Source organism: Capra hircus, chromosome 16 (assembly GCF_001704415.2).
Source record: "Capra hircus breed San Clemente chromosome 16, ASM170441v1, whole genome shotgun sequence".
Taxonomy (NCBI): Eukaryota; Metazoa; Chordata; class Mammalia; order Artiodactyla; family Bovidae; genus Capra; species Capra hircus.
Genome location: NC_030823.1, coordinates 18,081,356 through 18,100,577, shown reverse-complemented (window position 1 = coordinate 18,100,577; position 19,222 = coordinate 18,081,356). Strand labels below are relative to the sequence as shown.

The window sequence follows — 19,222 nt, the reverse complement described above, 5'->3', positions numbered from 1 at the left end:
GCTTTTCTCATTGCAGAACATGGGCTTCAGTAGTTGCACACATTGGCTCAGTATTTGCAGTTCCTGGGCTCCGGAGCACAAGCTTAGCAGTTGTCATGCACGGGCTTAGCTGCTCCGCAGTATGTGGGATCTTCTGGGACCAGGGATCGAACCTCTATCTCTTGCATTGGCAGATGGATTCTAACCACTGAGCCACCAAGAAAGTCCCCTTTATTTGTTTAAAAGTCTTTTTTGTGTGTGTATGTGGCAGAATTAAAATAAGGATATAGATACGTCACTTTATTTCCTTTCTTGCACCCTCTCCTGCAATTATTCCATCATATATTCAAGAAAATTAAATCACAAGTGGCAAAGTCAAATTTTTTTTTACATTCTCAACAATTAAATTTATATCCACACTGACCCAAATGTGTGTTGTTATAATCTTGATAAATAAATAGCCGAAATTTCTGGGGAAAGCCTAATGTGAAAAATAACAGTTAAAGGATCTCTCCCTAAGAATGTGGCAGAAGACATTTATAGAAGTGGTGATGTTATCATTATAGAATTTTAAGCTTTGACAAAGTTCTTCACGCTCCTTAAAGATTAATCCCCCAAACAAGTTTTCAATTAAATATATCCTTTAAAACTTGTTAAGATGATTCTGTATACATGATAAACACACAGTTTATCTGAGTGATAATTTTACATTCCCCAAACTCTAGGATAAATGTCTTTTAAAAGTCATGTAATTTCTATTAACTATATGTAGAGGAGTAAAATTTAATCAAAATTAATATTAATCCACATTTTCTCTTTATTACATTTCATTATGTGTTCTTGAGACAGAGAATACTTTGTTTAAAAAGATACAACTGTTTAAATTAAACGAATAATGTATTTTAAGAATAAGTGCAGAAAATCTACATTAAATTTCATCAGAATTGTTCTAAATATGATAAATTTTATAGCAATATTAAGTAAGTTTTACGCTTTTCCAAGTTTTTTTTTTTTTTTTTTGCAGTGGAGGGGGGAAGCTTTAAATCACATTGCACAAAAGAAAAAAGAATTATATCTTCAAAACCTAAGTAGCCATTTTGAAACTAGAAAAAGGATTAGTAAATCAGTGTTTGATGTTTTTCTGATTTCTAAATGTAATTGAAGGAAGTGGTATTAATGTTTTTACATTTTATACATTTTTAGAATTTTTAAATCACCTTTATTTCTGAAAAATGTTATGTTAACAATGTAATTTATATTCTAATCACACTGCTTTCAGGAACTACTCAGCTTATGAAAATTTAAAGTCAATACTCAGGCATATAATCCAAATGAATTTTATTGTACTTCTAAAGGGAAAACAAAGTCTGGAAATTGACTTCATATGTAACTGATATTTAGTTATATGTAGTATTTATATGTATGGAAGATTATTTGTTATATTGTTATCAGTATCTCTTAGAAAAATAGTTTGTGCTCGTGCATGCTGTCAGAATGTTGGTTAATGACTTTTTTCTGAATATAATCACCAGGGGCCTTTGTATCTATAGACTAAGCAAATTTACATGGCTGCTTTTGATCAGTTCTAGTTATATTGACAGACTAGCTCTTGGTGTTGATTGTTTAATTATTTGTTTATGGACCATGGAGTCTCTTTTGCTCACATCTGCTATTTTCATTTGAAATTGTGTGATAAAGACAACGTTTCAAAAAAAAAGTAACCATTGAATCAATATGCTTACACTTAGTTGTACAAGAAAGGCAACTGAGAATTGACTTAATGTGGATGCTCAGTAATATTTCCTTTTTCCTCCTCTTCCTTCCTGCAGCTTTCTTTCTTTCTTCCTTTTTTTTAAGAGCAAATGATGGGATTGATTTCATGAAGTGATGACATTTTTCTGTACCAGCTCCATCAGCTAGCATGTGGACATTACTGCACTGGGTTCATCTTGGCCAAGCCCTGTGGTTTTATTTGGACTTTTTCACAATAACAATGAGAGTGTCACCATTCTTTATCTCTATTGTCGGTGACAAGAGCCACACCACCACGCTGCTTTATGAGGCAATAACTCGGTTTCCTCATTTATCCACTCAGGAACTGGATTATTACCTCATAAAACAGTGTGATTGTACAATTATCAATTAAACCCTAGCTTGTTGAGTCCCTTCAAAAAGAAATTTCTTTTCCTAATTGTGGTTGGCAGTAATTCCCTCTGTTGAAATTTCTGGAAATTTGCTTGTCAAGCTTATATTTTTCACAATAGATATCTATTACTTTTTTTTTTTTTTCTTACCTTGCAGGTATTGTACACTGCTAAATCCCAAGAACTATCTTATATTGTAAAAGGACTAAAACCTTATAGGATATACAACTTTACTATTTCTCTCTGCAATTCAGTTGGCTGTGTAACCAGTGCTTCAGAAGCAGGACAGACTTTAGCATCAGGTAAGCAAGTTTTAGCGGATGTGAAAAATATATTGTGTGTTTATAAAGAAAACACCTACAAAACTCAATGGTGTCTCTAGTTTGGACTTAATATTTGTCTTTTCAGCTTTCTCTTACTCCCTCACAAACTCTGATTGCTACTGACCTTGACATAGTTGAACAGAAAAATAAATTTAAGAGCTTGGAGGATTCCTGAGTTGCACTGTCATAATAAATATAATTGGGTGCAGAGTGACTCTAGGACTCAGCTACCACCCTAAGTCCTAAAGGTGTCCCAACAATTGTTAGAAGTACTTATGAGGCTTCTTGCGAGGATTCGGAATACTTCTCCCTTCAGTCTTAACCTTTCGTGTGGGATTGGGTTTACCCACTCCTGCTGCATGGAGCTAAGAGCAGACATCCAGAAATTAGTAGGCTGCCCTGGTGTCATATTTTGCCTTTATTGGATAGGCAGTAGTGCTGTTATCTGTTTATTATAAATATAAAATTCCTAGGTGCATAAAATTGAAATAAAAAACTTATTATCAAGTATAATCTTAGTAGGAGATGGCTTGCATAATTTTTTGGTTGCTTTAACTTAGAACAAATTAAGTTCATACAAACTTGATTACATGTATTATTAACACCTATATAACCCAATTACTTACAAGTTAAGATTTTTTTTCAAATCAGTTTTTCTGTCAGCATCCAACAAGGCTTAGTTTCCTGGCGCTCTTTAAGGAAATATCCAGATGTGAAGAGGTTATGGAATTTCTAGCAAACATATTTAGCTATGAAAATATTCCTCAGACCTTCTTCCTTACTGTTTCCCGATAAAGTTCCACAGTTCTTGTTATATTTTGTTTTAGTTCTGGAAAACTTGTTTAGCCCAAATTATCTTATATTAATATACAACAAATATCAAATATAGCAAGTAATTTTTCTTCAAATTTTCTGTCAGTGAGGAAGACTCCAATGTTTCAAAAAATTGTTTTATTATCTGCATGAGTGAACTCTGTGTTTTTCACATATTTAACCTATATTTACAAATATTTATGGAGTACCTAGCTTGAACAAAACACCATTTTCCTGTAAGACTGTACATTTATTTATTTTTATATATTATGTTATTAGAGAGCTACAGAGTGTGGATAATAGTATCTGTCTCCTTTAGGAAAAATGATATAACTGGGTAATGAGAACAAAAATTAAAAGAGTAATCCGTCCCAAGGGCCAGAGAAAGTGAAAACAGAAGCCACATGAGCTGAAGATTGGCCCGAGGCCTAGTGGAGGCTAAAGGGACCCCGATCATGTGCTTATGCAGAACTGAAATCACAGCTTTTCAGGGCTTTAAAACATTTAAAAGTCATCTAAGGTGACCATCTTGCCAGTATTAATACATCTCTGGCAACATTCCTTCCAAGTGTTTGATCCTTTAGTGGTAGAGAAACTGCTACTTCTCCAGCAAATCAGACCATGTGTAGTGACCTCTTTGAAAAGGCAATTTTCAAACTGATAATGATCCAAAATATTTCCTTCTGACTTCTATTGAACATTCTCCTTCCAATTTCTTGGGGGCTGTTCCTGCTCTAATTCATATTCCTCGTGACATCACTTCCAATAACATCTTCAATAATAATACCTCCACCCAAGTCTTCTTTCCCTAAGGCTGTGTACCAAACTACCTCCCATCTGCACTTGACGTACTCCAGTTTGTGACACTGTTAGGACAGGCTCTTTCCTCTAGATGAGATCTACTCTTGTCTTTTCGTAGACACAGCCTGAAAGAACTGAATGGGGACATGCTGGTCCCTGGAGAGTAGACAGATCCTGGAGATAGAAAGGGAAAAGCAGGGAAGATGTCTGTAGAATGGCATCCTTCCTGCTTCAAGCACCAGTGGTTACACCTGTGTGAATATTGTTCTCAGTGGCTTCAGCAAGAGCTCCTGTGGCGTGGAGCTCACCCTCTCCCAGTGCTCTATGCTCTTGCTTTAGAGTCTGGTGAGGATGCTTAGGGCCACTCTATCTACTGGAAGATGAGTGGAGTAGAACTCATCTAAGCCCTCTCAGTGTTCTCTCTCTGCCTCTTTATCCATGAGAACAGAATTTGGAAACTTCTCATATTCTCTGAAAGCCATGAGATGCGCCAGTTCATTGACTTTTTCAAATAAGAATTTACTAACGCATCTAAGGGAAAAATGATAAGCCAGAATGCCATGACTTGAATTTGGGCTCTGCCGTCTACTAGCTTTAGGACCTTGAGTAAATTGTATAATCTCTGTGCCTTTGTCTTCCGAATTACAAATAAGGATACCCTATATTCAGTGTTCTCCTGAGGAATGAAAAAGCGAATACATGTTAAATATTTAAGGCAGTGTCTAGCACAAAATCAAATCTCAAAACAAATTATTCCTATCAAGATTTTTGTCATAACTATTACGTAATCTTTTTATTAGTCACAGTGTGTTATAGAATTTCTGTTATCAAAGTCATGAAGTTTTACTTTGCAGCTTTGTTTCCATAACATTATTTTAACATAAATGCAACAATGGAGAGTCCTAAAACTAAGGACTGAATGACAAGAGTAAGCTGTAGGGGACTAACACTGAAAAGCATCATTTTTCAGTTCTGTGAGAAGCATGTTGTCCTGAATTATAACATGTATTTCAAGATTTTGATCAAAAACTGCACATTTCAAATTTGTTGTTTACAGTATAAAATTAATAATGTGCCATACCATACCATTGCTATGTTTTGTTGTGAATGCTCGATTCAGTAAGTTTCTATGAAGGTTCTAATTTCTAATTTCAGGCATTAGGAAGTGGGGTGAGCTCTAATAGAAACCATTCATGCTTTAATGATGTCTGCATTAAGATGTTGACATATAACAGGTAGGATTAACACCTTGGGGGAAAGGATAAAAGAAAGCTATTGGAACAGAGAATGTGAGATAGGTGACTGATTTAGCAGATTGGGAAATTATGTCAGGTTAAATGGCATTTATAAATAATTGGTAAAGATGTTTGTAGATATTTTTTGAGTTTATACCATGTGCTTGTTGCTGTTTCAGGTGCTGTTCCATACTGACATGATGAAAGCTGGGGATTGTGATGATTTCTCTGTCAGCAGAGTATAGTATAGTGTAGATTAGAAGACAGTGTGGAAATAGAGTCTGGCAGGCCTTCCAAGGGGGCTCCCCTCGTGGCTCAGCAGTAAAGAATATTCCTGCCAGTGCAGGAGATTCAGGTTCAATCCCTGGTCTAGGATGATCCCCTGGAGAAGGAAATGGCAACCCACTCCAATATTCTTACCTGGAAATCCCTTGGACAGAGGAGCCTGGCAGGCGACAGTCCACGGGTTCACAAAGAGTCAGATACGACCTAGTGACTGAAACAACAGGACATTCCAAAAAAAGTCATGAGAAAGTAAATTAGATAAATAGAAAGAAATATTAGAAGCATGAAATAGAATGCTTCAAGGAAAAGAAATCCACAGGATAAGAAGAGGGAGGAACTGAAGATGACAGTAAATATCCTAGGCCATGGTGACGCCACTAAATGTAATGCAAAAAATGAAGAAAGACCATATGGGAGAAATAAAGCCATGAGTGTCAGTTCAATTATTTGATCAAAACATATCCATGACAATTATAACCAGCCAACAGCGGAAAATGCAAATCTGGAGCTTAAGAAGGATGTAAGTTTTATAATTGTCTGCATATAAAAGGAGGTAAAACTATGGATGGTAATATATTAGTGAAGGCAGAGAAAATAAAAAAGAAAAGTTTCAATTCAGTTCAGTTCAGTCACTCAGTCGTGTCCGACTCTTTGCAACCCCATGAATTGCAGCACACCAGGCCTCCCTATCCATCACCAGCTCCCGGAGTTCACTCAGACTCACCTCCATCGAGTCAGTGATGCCATCCAGCCATCTCATCCTCTGTCATCCCCTTCTCCTCCTGCCCCCAATCTCAGCATCAGAGTCTTTTCCAATGAGTCAACTCCTCGCATGAGGTGGCCAAAGTACTGGAGTTTCAGCTTTAGCATCATTCCTTCCAAAGAACACCCAGGGCTGATCTCCAGAGAAAATACAAAAGAAAAGTTTACACCTCAGTGAAAGCTCACATTCTGGGAGAAAGAGAAAAAGAAAAATTAAAGGAACAGAGACATGATCAGAGTTAGGTATAGAATCTAGAAAGAGCACTATTCAAAAAGTCAAGGACAGAGAGAATTCTAGAAGGAGAATGTCAGTGGAGTCACAGACAGTAGGGAAAGGGAAAGAAATGTAAGATACCAAGAATGTGGGGTCATTGATGATCCCCGGGGCAGCACTCTGATTAGCATAGTCAGAGCAAAAGCTGGGAGGGGAAAAAAAGTAAACAGTTGCAGAAAATGGTAAGTTTTAAATATGTAGTTTTTTGTTCTTTGCCAAAATGTTCCTTCTACTCAATTTCCATAAAAATATGCATTAATTTTGTTCACATGTGAGATCCTTTCTTTTCTGAGAAAAAAATTAGGGTTTATCTGGAAAAATTTTTGTTTCTTAGTCTCTTAATTTATCTTGTCAGCACTCTATGACTCTTCACCTGCCAGACAGGGAATGAAGTCAATTACATGAAAAAATAAGGAAAATAATTTTTGCTTGCCACTTGATTTATGGTAAAATGCATTGTTTTCAGGGGTGTTCAGGCCAGGGAAAATGGACTTGTTTTTATTAGGATATAAGGAAAACCCCAGAAATTACAGATCCAAATATTCTTCTTGCCTCTCTTTTCAGTAGATAAATAGGGTATTTCTTTTTTTAAATTTTCCTAGGATTAAATGTCTGTGTAACTGATAGATTTTAAGTCATAGAAATAAACAGTGAGAAGGTCAGTGCTTTTTCTTTTTCTTTTTTTCATATTATGGTCTTTCCATTACAGGAACTTTAAACTATGTATATTAACTGTGGCAGCTGCACAGCATGTTTCGCTTTCCTGGATTTATTTTTCACTATTCAGATCACAGCTTTGAGTAATTCTAATTTTGGAATAATCCAGTTTAGGATCTAGTTTACTTTCTAAGGCCTCTGGTATCTGAAGATTGTCTTCACTTAATCCTTCACTATCAATATGGCTAAACTGAAGTAACTTCATATCAAAATCCTCAAGACCAAATTCTTAGCACCACTGTTTCCTGGCATCTTGTCTCACAATTGAGAACACACATACTAGCATGATTCTTGCTGACTATATATAACCTTATCTCTAGAAGCTGGTAAGATTCTCCTCTTCATCCATGAATATCCAAGATTTCACACACAAAAAAAGTGTATCTAAAAGTGTATGACTCTATGCGTGCATGCTAAGTCGTTTCAGTTGTGTTTGACTTTTTTGGGACCCTTTGGACTGTAGCCCACCAGTATTGAGGAGAATCCATGCGAAAGTTCTAAAAAAGACTAACTTTGCTCCTGACCTTCCTGGGCATCAGGCAGAAAAACCAGGCAAGTGGTCACTAGACCAGATAGTAAGGCATTCATTTAATCAAAAGGAGGGAATACATGCTGAGTCACTTCAGTTGTGTCTGACTCTGCGCAACCCCATGGATGGGGGAGCCCACCGGGCTCCCCCGTCCCTGGGATTCTGCAGGCGAGAACACTGGAGTGGGTTGCCATTGCCTTCTCCAAAAGGAGGGAAAGAAAGATCTAAACTTTAGGACAAATTAAAGGGGACCCTTTTATAAAAGACACTGAGTACTATGATAGTATCTCCAACAGAAATTCTCCATCAGATGCAAAATGTTGTTCTTCATTTGGTCATTTTCATGTCAACTTTAGGTCAGTGGCAATGGCTGAACAGTGCTTTACAGGTCAGTGCTTTTGAATGGTCAACAGATTTGTTGCGGGAAAGGAATAAAAGTTGACTTGCAACACTGTGACTCTTTTTGCTCTGTCTTTTCTAGTAATCAAATTATGGTTTGGAGGGTACAGAATTCCAATAGATTTGTGGGAAATTTAACTCTTAAGTCTAAATGTAGTTCATGTGAGTGAATTGCCAAGGATCAGAACAACCATTTAAAAACTTTGAAAAAGAGCACCTTAAATTGGAAGTAGTATTCAGCTTTTCTGAAGCGCTGAATCATGAAAATATGTTTTTTCCTTACAGCTCAGTCACAGAAATCAAAAAGATACTTGTTAGATATGTCTGTTTTATTAAAAAGCTTGAGAATTGTAATTTGCTCTCTTTCAAGTATTTTTTCAATTAGATGTGTCATTAGAATTGGCGCATTTCGTCCAGAATGTTTATCACTACTCCTTTAGTTTTGGTGCCCATGAACAGTTCCAGAACTGATTTGAGAGAGGTACTGTTCCAGGAGCAGCTGCAACTCTATTGCAAAATCTTCAAGAAAGTGTGATGGGTGGTTTTGGAGTTGCTTCTGGGTTTATATGGGTCATGGTCTGACAGACTGGGCCCTTAGAAGCTTCTAATCCTTTTCTTTAAGATTACCCTTTTAATCTAATAACTTTGTACATTTCCATCCTTTGTGAATTAAGTACAGATTAAACCTTCCTTCAGAGAAATTCCTTTTGGAGATCCATTCCTGGAGGAACGATATCCTATTTCCTTTATCCATCATAAATTGACCTCTACACTACAAGCTTAGAAGTGCCCATTTCCCATTAAGCAAGTAATTACTGGTGCATTAAGTTTCCTGTCTGAATCCATCCAAAGTAGAATGTATGGGTTGTTTGCTGCTGGGTTGAAAACACACATTGTTTTGTATGCAGGTACATAAGTCTTTTCATTGTGAATAGGACCCAGAGTGATTAAACAAGCACTTTTAATATGTTAATTTATAATTTTAATTACAACAATCTTGTATATATAGTCATTAGTGAATACTAATATAAATATTTTTCTATCTTTTTATTCATAATGCATAAACCAATCATCCAGTTACTTCTCTGAGGTTGCCTGTTTTTGTTTCATAATACAATCTTTGTTCTTAGTTATGAATGCATTTTGTTCGTTCCTGTCTTGAATAATCCCTCATTAAGCTAGTCACTTTCTGCTCCATGCTAAAAAGGAAAAATTATCATGCGAATGTGGCACGCCATATTAAAAAGCACATTACCCAACACTTTTGTTGCTGTCCTTCAATTAGTTTCCCTTCTTTGAATTTAATTCCATTTGTTGTTAAACTACCAACTTGATGTATGGACTCATGAATCTCAGGCTGCTGCCAAGAAAGTGGGGGAAAAAAATCAAAGCCTCTTCGAAGAGCTGCAGAGGCGAGCTGAAATGAATTTGCTTCACCTTTGACAAGAACACTTGAACAGCCGTGAAATCCTCTGCTGATTCAACTTGGCTAATTATCCAATTATTTATTTCAAGAATAAAGGCTCTGTTTTACAATTAGAGAAGTGTAAGGCAATCTGAGAAATTTGGTAATGACAGCTGCCTTAAGTCACTTCTGAGATAAACAGTATCTGTGCAAACTTGTCTCACCCAGCGTTTTTAGGCAGCCATTCTCACTTCTTAGCATCAGGGAAATCCTGAGAGTACAAGGAAGGGCTGGTTCTGTTTGTTTGTTTCTCTCGTTCAACAACAGAAATTATTTTGCACTTCTAACCACCATGTCAAATTTCCATGGCTCTCAAGCAATGTTAAAGTTGTATTTCTCTTGATTAAAAGCTTTTGGTTCAAAGCAATACTTTTTAATTGCCTAATGATATAAGTCAGTTCTTAGGAAAGAACCGCACATTTAGGAGTTCATTTGCAATATAACTGAAAAATTCATTGCATGGCAGTGAAACAATTTACTGTTAATTACAAGGAGAAGAATTTGCTGTAGCATGCTCACAGATTGCCATGAATCATGCAGCACTCCTAGAGATTTATAACAGATGTGTAAGTGGGATGAATTAGCAGGGTTTAATAACAGAGACACAAATCATGCAGACTTCAAGGAGCTTTAATTGATATACTAGAATGTGACGGGCATGAATCACTCAGCCATTCAACAGCACTGTAACATATGGTCAGCTCAATATGCTGCATCTGAAATCGGTTGGTGAGTCGTTGGTTGTCCCATATGGTGGAAGCAATATATTTTTCATGATTCAAAAAATACATCCATTTTTTTAAAAGAAATTTGATTGCAAAGCATGTTTGTTATTGAACAGTCACTTGAATGCCAAACTGGGTTTTTTTTTATAATGATTTTTTTTTTAACATGGCAGCTTCCCAAAATAAATAGCAGCTACTACTTGTAATACCAGATCGTTGGAGACATTATGAGAACCAAATTGGTGCTTGTTGGCAGGCTTGATCCACAGTAAAACCTACAGAAGAGTTCAGCTGATGAGAGCTGCGATTGTTAGGGAAATCCTTCAGATTCTGGCAAAGCAAATCAAATGAAAGGGATGATGTCAGTCTCAGAGAAGTTCAGGAATGCCCAGATTTGCAATGAGAATAGATGGAACTGAACGAGAGACCTTTACTTAGCAGGGTAGGAAAGTGACTGTGATAACACTGGAACCCACAGTGTAACAGTTAGATACAACATTTTAAAAATCAACCTCTTAATTAAAGGTTCAGTCCTCTGGGAGCATTCTAAAAAAAATCCTGGAAGAGCATCACATCAGCACCGATCTCATGTTATTCCTGAATGATTATTTCGGTGTAGGAAAACAGGCAACCCTGGTGCAGACCAGGAGCTGGGAGGATGCAATATCTTTCTATAGAAACTAGGATCTGGCAGCTTTGGACAAGGCTTGTGTAGCATTAGTAAATCTGACAGACTTGAAAAAGGAATATTGCAGCCTTAGAACTGTGGCTGCCAGAATTTAATGTCAACAATTAAAATTTATTTTGATCCTTACCTACTGTTTATTACTGTTTGTATACACAACAGACCTTACTAATACAGACATGCACTATTAGATGGAATTACCATCTGTTCAGAGTGAAATGCTGGCATCTGTCTTAGATGCTAAAACTAAAATGATATTATTTCTAACAAAACAAAATTAACTGCTTTTTACTCACCAACTTTAATGTTGAATGCGTGCTGTGCCCCAGGAAAAGGCTTATTGATACACTGTGTAATGGCCTCTGTTGCCAGGTCTGTATTTAGATAAGTGACTTTCATGAGACCTCTGTTGACCTTTTTGGCATAGCAGAAATGGAATGTGGAAATCACACTTTGTGAAAAACTGTTTCAGTTTTCTGATGTATTAACCATAGTGAGGCATTAAAACAGCACAATTAAAATGTGTTAAGAATTGAAATAGACTATTGTATGCAAAATATTTTGATATGTCCTAAATAAATGCAAGGGAAAAGCTACATTGAAATTCATGTGAACAAAGTTGCCACACACCCACAGTGACACCTTTAGGGAAAAATAAGCTGTTATCTTCTCTGCTGGACTACTTTTAATTTTTTCCTACACTGACACCTAGGAAAGATTTATACTCAGTATCCCCTCCTTTATTTTAAGCCTAAGTAAGAGATCTCTAGCTTTTCGAAGTTAGCGAATTTGGAGTATCAAGGACAATGGTAGTTTCCATACTGAGGTTGGATCCATGATGCTACTTTCTGAGAAGCCTGACTTCAGTTCTATATATCACAAAATAATAAATTCTGTCACACTAACATTTAATGCATGTACACAGTGCATTAACTGTAACTGTAGTACATTTATTTGTGCTAGAGGAGACTTGAAAATGATTAAAAAATCAATACTTTGCTGTCAGAGAAGCAAGTGTTACGATGCATTTAAGTAGTTAATTGCATAAGCCCCATAAAAGCTTCAAGTTTGGGTAGGAAGGATGCCATAATTACAGTCAAGCAACTACCTTTTATTAATGGGGGACTTTAGGGAACAATGCTTGTTGTCATCGCTGCTGCTATGTGAAGTTCAGAAATCATGGCTCACTCCCTTTACATGTAAGAGGCAAGTTGTGTGCAAATTATGGAGAATCACCAGTATGACAGCTGGCTAAGGTAGTGTATTTCACCAAGAAGGTGATTCGCCTTGAATTCTTGAAATGCTTTCTGGACTTTCTTTATATCATAAAACACATAGAAAAATCATAATATGTGTGTGCCATGGTAAAGAACAAGGTGACTCAGAGGTGCAGGGATAAGTTGTCTGGGTTCCTGGAGGGGTGAGGGACCTGTATGTCCAACACCCCTTCATGATTTACAGTTGAGAAGCAAATGTTCAGCCAGAATTTTCTAACTGGAAGAGATCATAGGTCTAATCAGGTCTGTCATGCTCTTCAATAAATGAGATACTAGCCAGCAATTCTACCCCTGAGTATGTATCTGAAATAAAAAGCACTAATTTGAAAAGATGCATGCACCTCAATGTTCATAACAGCATTATTTATAACTGACAAAATATGAAAGCAACCTAAGCGTCCATCAACAAATAAATGGATAAAGAAGATGTAGTACATATCAGTTCAGTTCAGTTGCTCTGTAGTGTCTGACTCTCTGCGAACCCATGGACCGCAGCACACCAGGCTTCCCTGTCCATCACCAACTCCCAGAGCTTGCTCAAATTCAGGTCCATCAAGTCAGTGATGCCATCAACCATCTCATCCTCTGTCGTTCCCTTTGCCTGCCTTCAGTCTTTCCCAGCATCAGGGTCTTTTCAAATCAGTCAGTTCTTCGCATCGGGTGGCCAAAGTATTAGAGTTTCGGCTTCAACATCAGTCCTTCCAATGAACACTCAGTACTGATCTCCTTTAGGATGGACTGGTTGGATCTCCTTGCAGTCCAAGGGCCTCTAAAGAGTCTTTTCAACATCACAGTTCAAAAGCATCAATCTTTGGCGCTCAGCTTTCTTTATAGTCCAACTCTCACATCCGTTCATGACTGCTGGAAAAACCGTAGCTTTGACTAGATGGACCTACTACTCAGCCATTAAAAAGGATGAAATTTTGCCAATGAGACAATATGGATGGACTTGGAAGGCATTTGTTAAGTGAAAGAAGATAATATTGTATCACTTATATATGGCATCTAAAAGAAATACACCAAACTAATGAATGTAGCCCAAAAAGCAGCCACACAGATACAGAGAACAAGCTAGTGGTTACAAGTAGGAAGAGGGAAGAGAGAAGTTATATCATAGGGGTAGGAGATGAGAGGTCCAAACTATTATGTATAAAATAAGCTACAAGGATATATTGTACAACACAGGCAACATAGCCAATATCTTATAACTGTAAATGGAATATAGTCTCTAAAAATTGTGAATCACTCAGTTGTACACCTGTAACTTATATAATATTATACATCAACTAAACTTCAATGCACTTTTTTTTTCCAAAAAAATGAATGTGTGAAATACTTAACAGAGAGGCCAAATAATGGATTAGCCAATGTTCCATAAGTAGGGTCTTAAAGGACCAGTATAGAACCTAAGTTTTCTCCTTTCCAGATCAGTTCCACTATACATCTTTTCTCTTGAAGGAGACTAGTAAACAAAGAAGAGATTGGGAAAATTGATGCTATTCTTTCCTCAGCCAGAGAATAGACCAGTCAACAAGGTCTATCTGAGTGCTGGGAGATCTTGGAAAGTCAGGAAGAGAATCTTTTCCGCTTCTGACTCTGACTGGAGAGTGCTTGCTAACTGGAGAATCGTGGCTTCGTGATCAACCTGGGTATCATGTCTGAGCCCTGCTCCCAGTGCCCTTTGTCACAGGTGTGTGTGGCTAGCAGCATTTGGCAATTTCCTGTGATGGTTTGCGTCTCTGAGAAAAAGTCAGAATCGTTTTTCACTGACAAGATGCCTGAAGATGTCATATATTAGTGTTCCCCTTACACCCCTGAAATGAGGAAAGGCTGTTTATTCCTAGATTGCCATCCTCCTAGTAGTTGAGGATGTTTTAAGATATTGACACAGCCATGCAGTGTTCAGAGACAACAAACTCTTCCTTGAAAACATGGATTCGATTTTAAAGAGGTGTCATCAGCAAGAGCTTCTGCTCATTTAGTCTTCAGTTCTTATCCTAAGATGCTCAAACTCCACACTACATAAATTTTGCGAGTGTAAATTTATGCATTATGGTATGCTATTAATCAGATTATAAAGTAATAAATGCTGCATAAAAAAGAATATATATTACAGAGTGTTTTGTAAAAGAATGATTATAAGTAGAAGAGCGAGACTAGAAATTGGATTACAGAGTTAATGCAAAAAATGCAGGAGCATTGTAATTTTATTCCAGGTGGAAACAGGATTTGTATCTTGTTATTCTTTGAAATGATGGATATTGAAGTTTTCATTTATAAGAGAATTTTCTAAGTAAATACAGATAGATTCTGAATGTTAATGAATTGAATCATTTTATGATATGTAATCTGAAAGATACTTTATTGACTAGTAAAAACAGTGCCTTGTACTTACGTAGAAATTTGCCTTATAAAACCTAACACAATTATATTGTTTTTAAAAACTTTTATTTTCAAGGTGTCTTACTGAAAATTTATTCTTATATTGTCTGAGAGAAACATGAGGCACATAATTTTGAAGTGTTTTTCTAAAATCATGCAGATTTGGATTAAAAAAAAAAGTGAAATAGAATCTCTAGAAGGTTCCAATGAGTTTCCATAATCCCAGAATGTCTCTTAATTTATTGCTTTGTGATTAACAAATTTATACCTATAATCCATCCACTTTGGTGATCTGAGATTTAATCTTTTATTCCCTGGTCTCTTAGTGAGTCTAAGTTTGTATGTGTGTGTTTAATAGTTCAGGAGTATCTGTTTATCTTATTATCATTCTGTTAATACTTGTGAATGTGTATGAGACCAGTCTCATTTAGTTGATTGAAAATTCCCTTTCTGATACTAAGGGAACTCTGAAGATAATGACTAAATGCTCATCCTTTCCAGTGGGCTGGAGACTCCAAGTGAAACTCTATGAGACAGCTGAGAGGCGTTTATTTATTTTTAAACAAGTGAATAAAATATATACATACACATACACACACACATTCTAGTTCCCCTCCTCTGTAGTTGACTTCCTAAGAATATTGTCATTGCTCAGTGGAATAATTCTGTGAGTCTAGAAGAGGTGCTTGACTACTTGTTAGGGTTTAAATAGTCAACATTAATTTTAGTGGATTCTCAATGCAGAATTGTCCTTATTGATTATAATCATTTTGTCATATTTTAAAAATTGCATGCTCTCAATTTTAGTAGATATTAAAACAAACACCCCCGCCCCCCCCAAAAAATAAAAACTACTGAGTTGCTGGCATTCCTTTTGCTTTGTTTGATTCTGAAATTATATTCTTGATTAAGAAGTGATTATGGATGATGTATCATTGGGGAAAGGATTTTGAATAAAATAATGGTACAAAGCTTCATTATCTCCTTCCAGCTGAGTGACTGGAATAAAATAAAAGAGTATCAAATGTCAAACAAATGGGACCTTGAGAATGAAGCTGATTTTAAATAAGTTTGTTTTCTACATCTGACTCTGCAAACAATTTCATTTGTAACATATTTTTTTGGATATAGGCACTATCAAATGATATTTGTCTTTCTCTGACTTCCTTCAATCAGTGTGACAATCCTCTAGGTGCATTCACATTGCTGCAAATGGCCTTGTTTCATTCTTTTTATGGCTGAGTAATATTCTATTGTATATATGTACTGCATCTTCTTTTTTCATTTCTCTTTTGATGATGTTTAGATTGCTTCCATGTCCTGGCTATTGTAAATGGTGCTGCAATGAACGTTGGAGTACCAGGGGGAAAAGGGGAAGGGATAATTGGGGTATTGGGGTTGATATATATCCCCTACTATACATAAAACAGATAACTAACAAGGACCTACTATATAGCATAGGGAACTCGTCTCAATACAATGTAATGACCTGTATGGGAAAGTAAAAGTGATGGTGCTAGTCACTCAATCGTGTCCAGCTCTTTGCTACCCCATGGACTGTAGCCCGCCAGGCTCTTCTGTCCATGGAATTCTCCAGGCAAGAATACTGGAGTAGGTTGTCTTTCCCTTCTCCAGGGGATCTTCCTGATGCAGGGATCAAACCCGGATCTCCTGCATTGCAGGCAGATTCTTTATTATCTGAGCCACTAGGGAAGGCCCTATATGGGAAAAGAATCTTAAAAAAAGAATAGATGTATGTTTATATGTAACTGTTTCACTTTACTGTACAGCAGAAACTAACATAACATTGTAAATAAACTAAACTCCAACAAAATTTTTTTTTAATTTTTAAATAAAAAGAAATAATAAAATTCTTCTACTATTAAGTACAGGAGGTTTAGTCATAATATCATTAAATAGTTAAAATGGAATTTTTATTTTCAGTACATCAAATATATATAATTTGTGATTTGCTAAGTCTTTGCTGTCCAACATGGTAGCTATATATAGGACTACTTAAATTTAAAATTAATAAAATTAAAGGTTTAAGCCCTGAGTTTCAATAGTCACACATCAAGTGTTCAGTAATCATATATGGCTAGTGCTTATTGTATTAGACAGTACAAATAGAGAATATTTTCACTGAGAAAGTTCAATTGAACATCTCTGAAATAGATGATATTTTTCAAGCTAAAACATTCAAGTCTGTATCCTAGATCATTAGGGAATCGTAAATGGAATACAGAAAACACAGCAGAAATACTCAAAAGTCCTTTTCTGTGCTTCTAAAAAGATTGAATTGGTCCTTCATTGCTTCTCTGAGCCCCAAACTCGGAAATCTTTGTCTGTCCTTTCCTCCCAGTTAAGCTTATAGCCAGTGATGGCTTGCTGAAGATTTAATAGAAAGATGGAACTCCAAACTCTGAAGGTGAGGTTAGTGAGAGAAGAAATTTCTGCATGGCTTAGCTTTTTGTTTTGTTTTGGATTATTCTGAAGAGAAATCATAGGATATAGAATGAAATCTCTGAGAGCCCACCATTTAGCTCATTTTTGGCAAAGAGTAGTAAAGGAAATCATGCATAAATTTATATAAGAATAAAAATATCACATAGTTCACAGTGGCAGAAGATGAACAAAATTGTTAATTATCCAAGTTGTTAAACTTTTTGCTCAGCCACTTTCTTCTTTACTAAACATGAAAATAGAATCACAATTGTTTCTCTTTAGAAAACTGGCCAAGCTTTCTAGAAAGTAACAAATGGTAATTGTTCTAAGTTGATTTAAGGTGAATTTCTTTTCTTGGTTTAAGGGTATTCATTTTTATTCACATCATTTTAATTCACATTTATTGAAACAGACAAAGACTTTGTGCCTATACAAGGCTGTGTTAATACAAGTGTAAATTACAGTCCACAGCTTTAGTTTAGGTCCATAGTAAATAAGCTCGGTGATTATGACATGAGATTTTTTTTCTTCACTTTCACCCCTCAAATCCAGCTGACACACTTACGGTGGATGAGAATCTCATCATACAGACTTTAAGAAAATCAAAATCAAAATGGGCCTTCATTTTCAACAACTCAGTTGTTAATCTGATCCATTTCCAGTAGGTTTTAAGGGAAGTCTTAAATCTATCCCTCTGAAGATTTGCCAGGAGGCTCCACAGAATTTCCAGTGTCCCTGAACCTCAGATCATGCCGTGGCCCCAGCATGTGTGTGAGCATGGGGAACTGACTGCCCAAGGCTCAGGCTCCTGCTAGTGATCGTGTGGTCTCTTCAAGACCCTTGAGGCTGCCCGAAGTCTGTGGTGCCCAGAGAAGAGTTTGCAACCCCCTGAGCTCTCAGGCTCATTTCTTCCACATGGATGCTTTGTTTAGTTTTCAGAGCAGCTTTTGCTTATTTGTTTGTTTTAATTTAGACCAGTTTCTAAGCTTTAAAAAATCAGAAAATTACACAAAAAATGACTTTTTAAAAAAACAAACTAAAAGATTTGGCGACATTGGGTTGTCATTCCTGAGTCATCCATTGGCTGGCATGAATAGGTGACCATTCGCCCCCCCACCTGGTTTTTCTCAGTCCCCATACTTTCTCTCGTCTCCCTAGCTAGCCCATTTCAAACATTTCCTTTGCCTGTTTGGCTTCCTGGTTTGCAGCCCTGAATTGATACCACATTAAGACAAGGGACTCTGCCCTTTGTGGTCAGTAGCCATTGGCTGGTGACACTGGCTGCAGGATTCACAAGGAATCCTGTAGCTTCCACTCAGGCAGGGCAATTGTCTAGAAAATGGAGCAGCCGTGAGCCACTAAAGGCCAAAAGATGGAGCACTGAAGCACCTGCTTGGGAAAGGGAATCTGGGTGGGGCAGCAATAGCCTATATAGTGTCTGTTAGGCAGCAAGAAAGAATAGAGAAAATACAAGAAAAAACTTTGTTTAGTAAAACTTTGTTTAATATTTGTTAGTCATCTAAATTTTCTTTAGTTGCCTTTAATACAAATTGTATCTTGAGTTTTCAGTTTCTAGAACCATAGAAATCCTTGAGACCATAATTAATTTGGAGTATGCTGTACCCAGGTGCTTGGGAACATATATGTACATATCAGTGTCTAGAGATGGAAGCCAAGTTCTTGAAAGTAACAAGGGTTTTCTAATATTTAGCACCAGCCCAACTGAGGCCGCCTCTGGTTGAAGGAATCAACAGCACAACCATGCGTCTCAGGTGGCTGGCACCTGAAGAGCAGAACGGACCTTCTCCTGTGTATCAGCTGGAAAGGAGAGAGCCATCTCTACCGGCTCCGAGGGCCACGGTGATGAAAGGGACTCGCTTCACAGGACATGGATATTATAAGTTCCCTAGTTCCACTCACCCAGTCAATACAGACTTCACGGGTAAGTGTGCTTGATGTCACTTTCCTTATGAGGCACTTAA

The 19,222-nt window shown here is 36.8% G+C and overlaps 1 protein-coding gene across 1 annotated transcript in view; it reads left to right on the top strand.

Moving 5' to 3' along the window:
* The window catches only part of USH2A (usherin), a 935,662-nt gene that overhangs the window by 251,258 nt on the left and 665,182 nt on the right, over positions 1-19,222 (top strand). The window contains exons 20-21 of the mRNA XM_005690572.2: positions 2,281-2,425; positions 18,952-19,182. Coding sequence (XP_005690629.2) covers positions 2,281-2,425; positions 18,952-19,182 — 376 coding nt within the window. The remainder of the gene's footprint in view (positions 1-2,280; positions 2,426-18,951; positions 19,183-19,222) is intronic.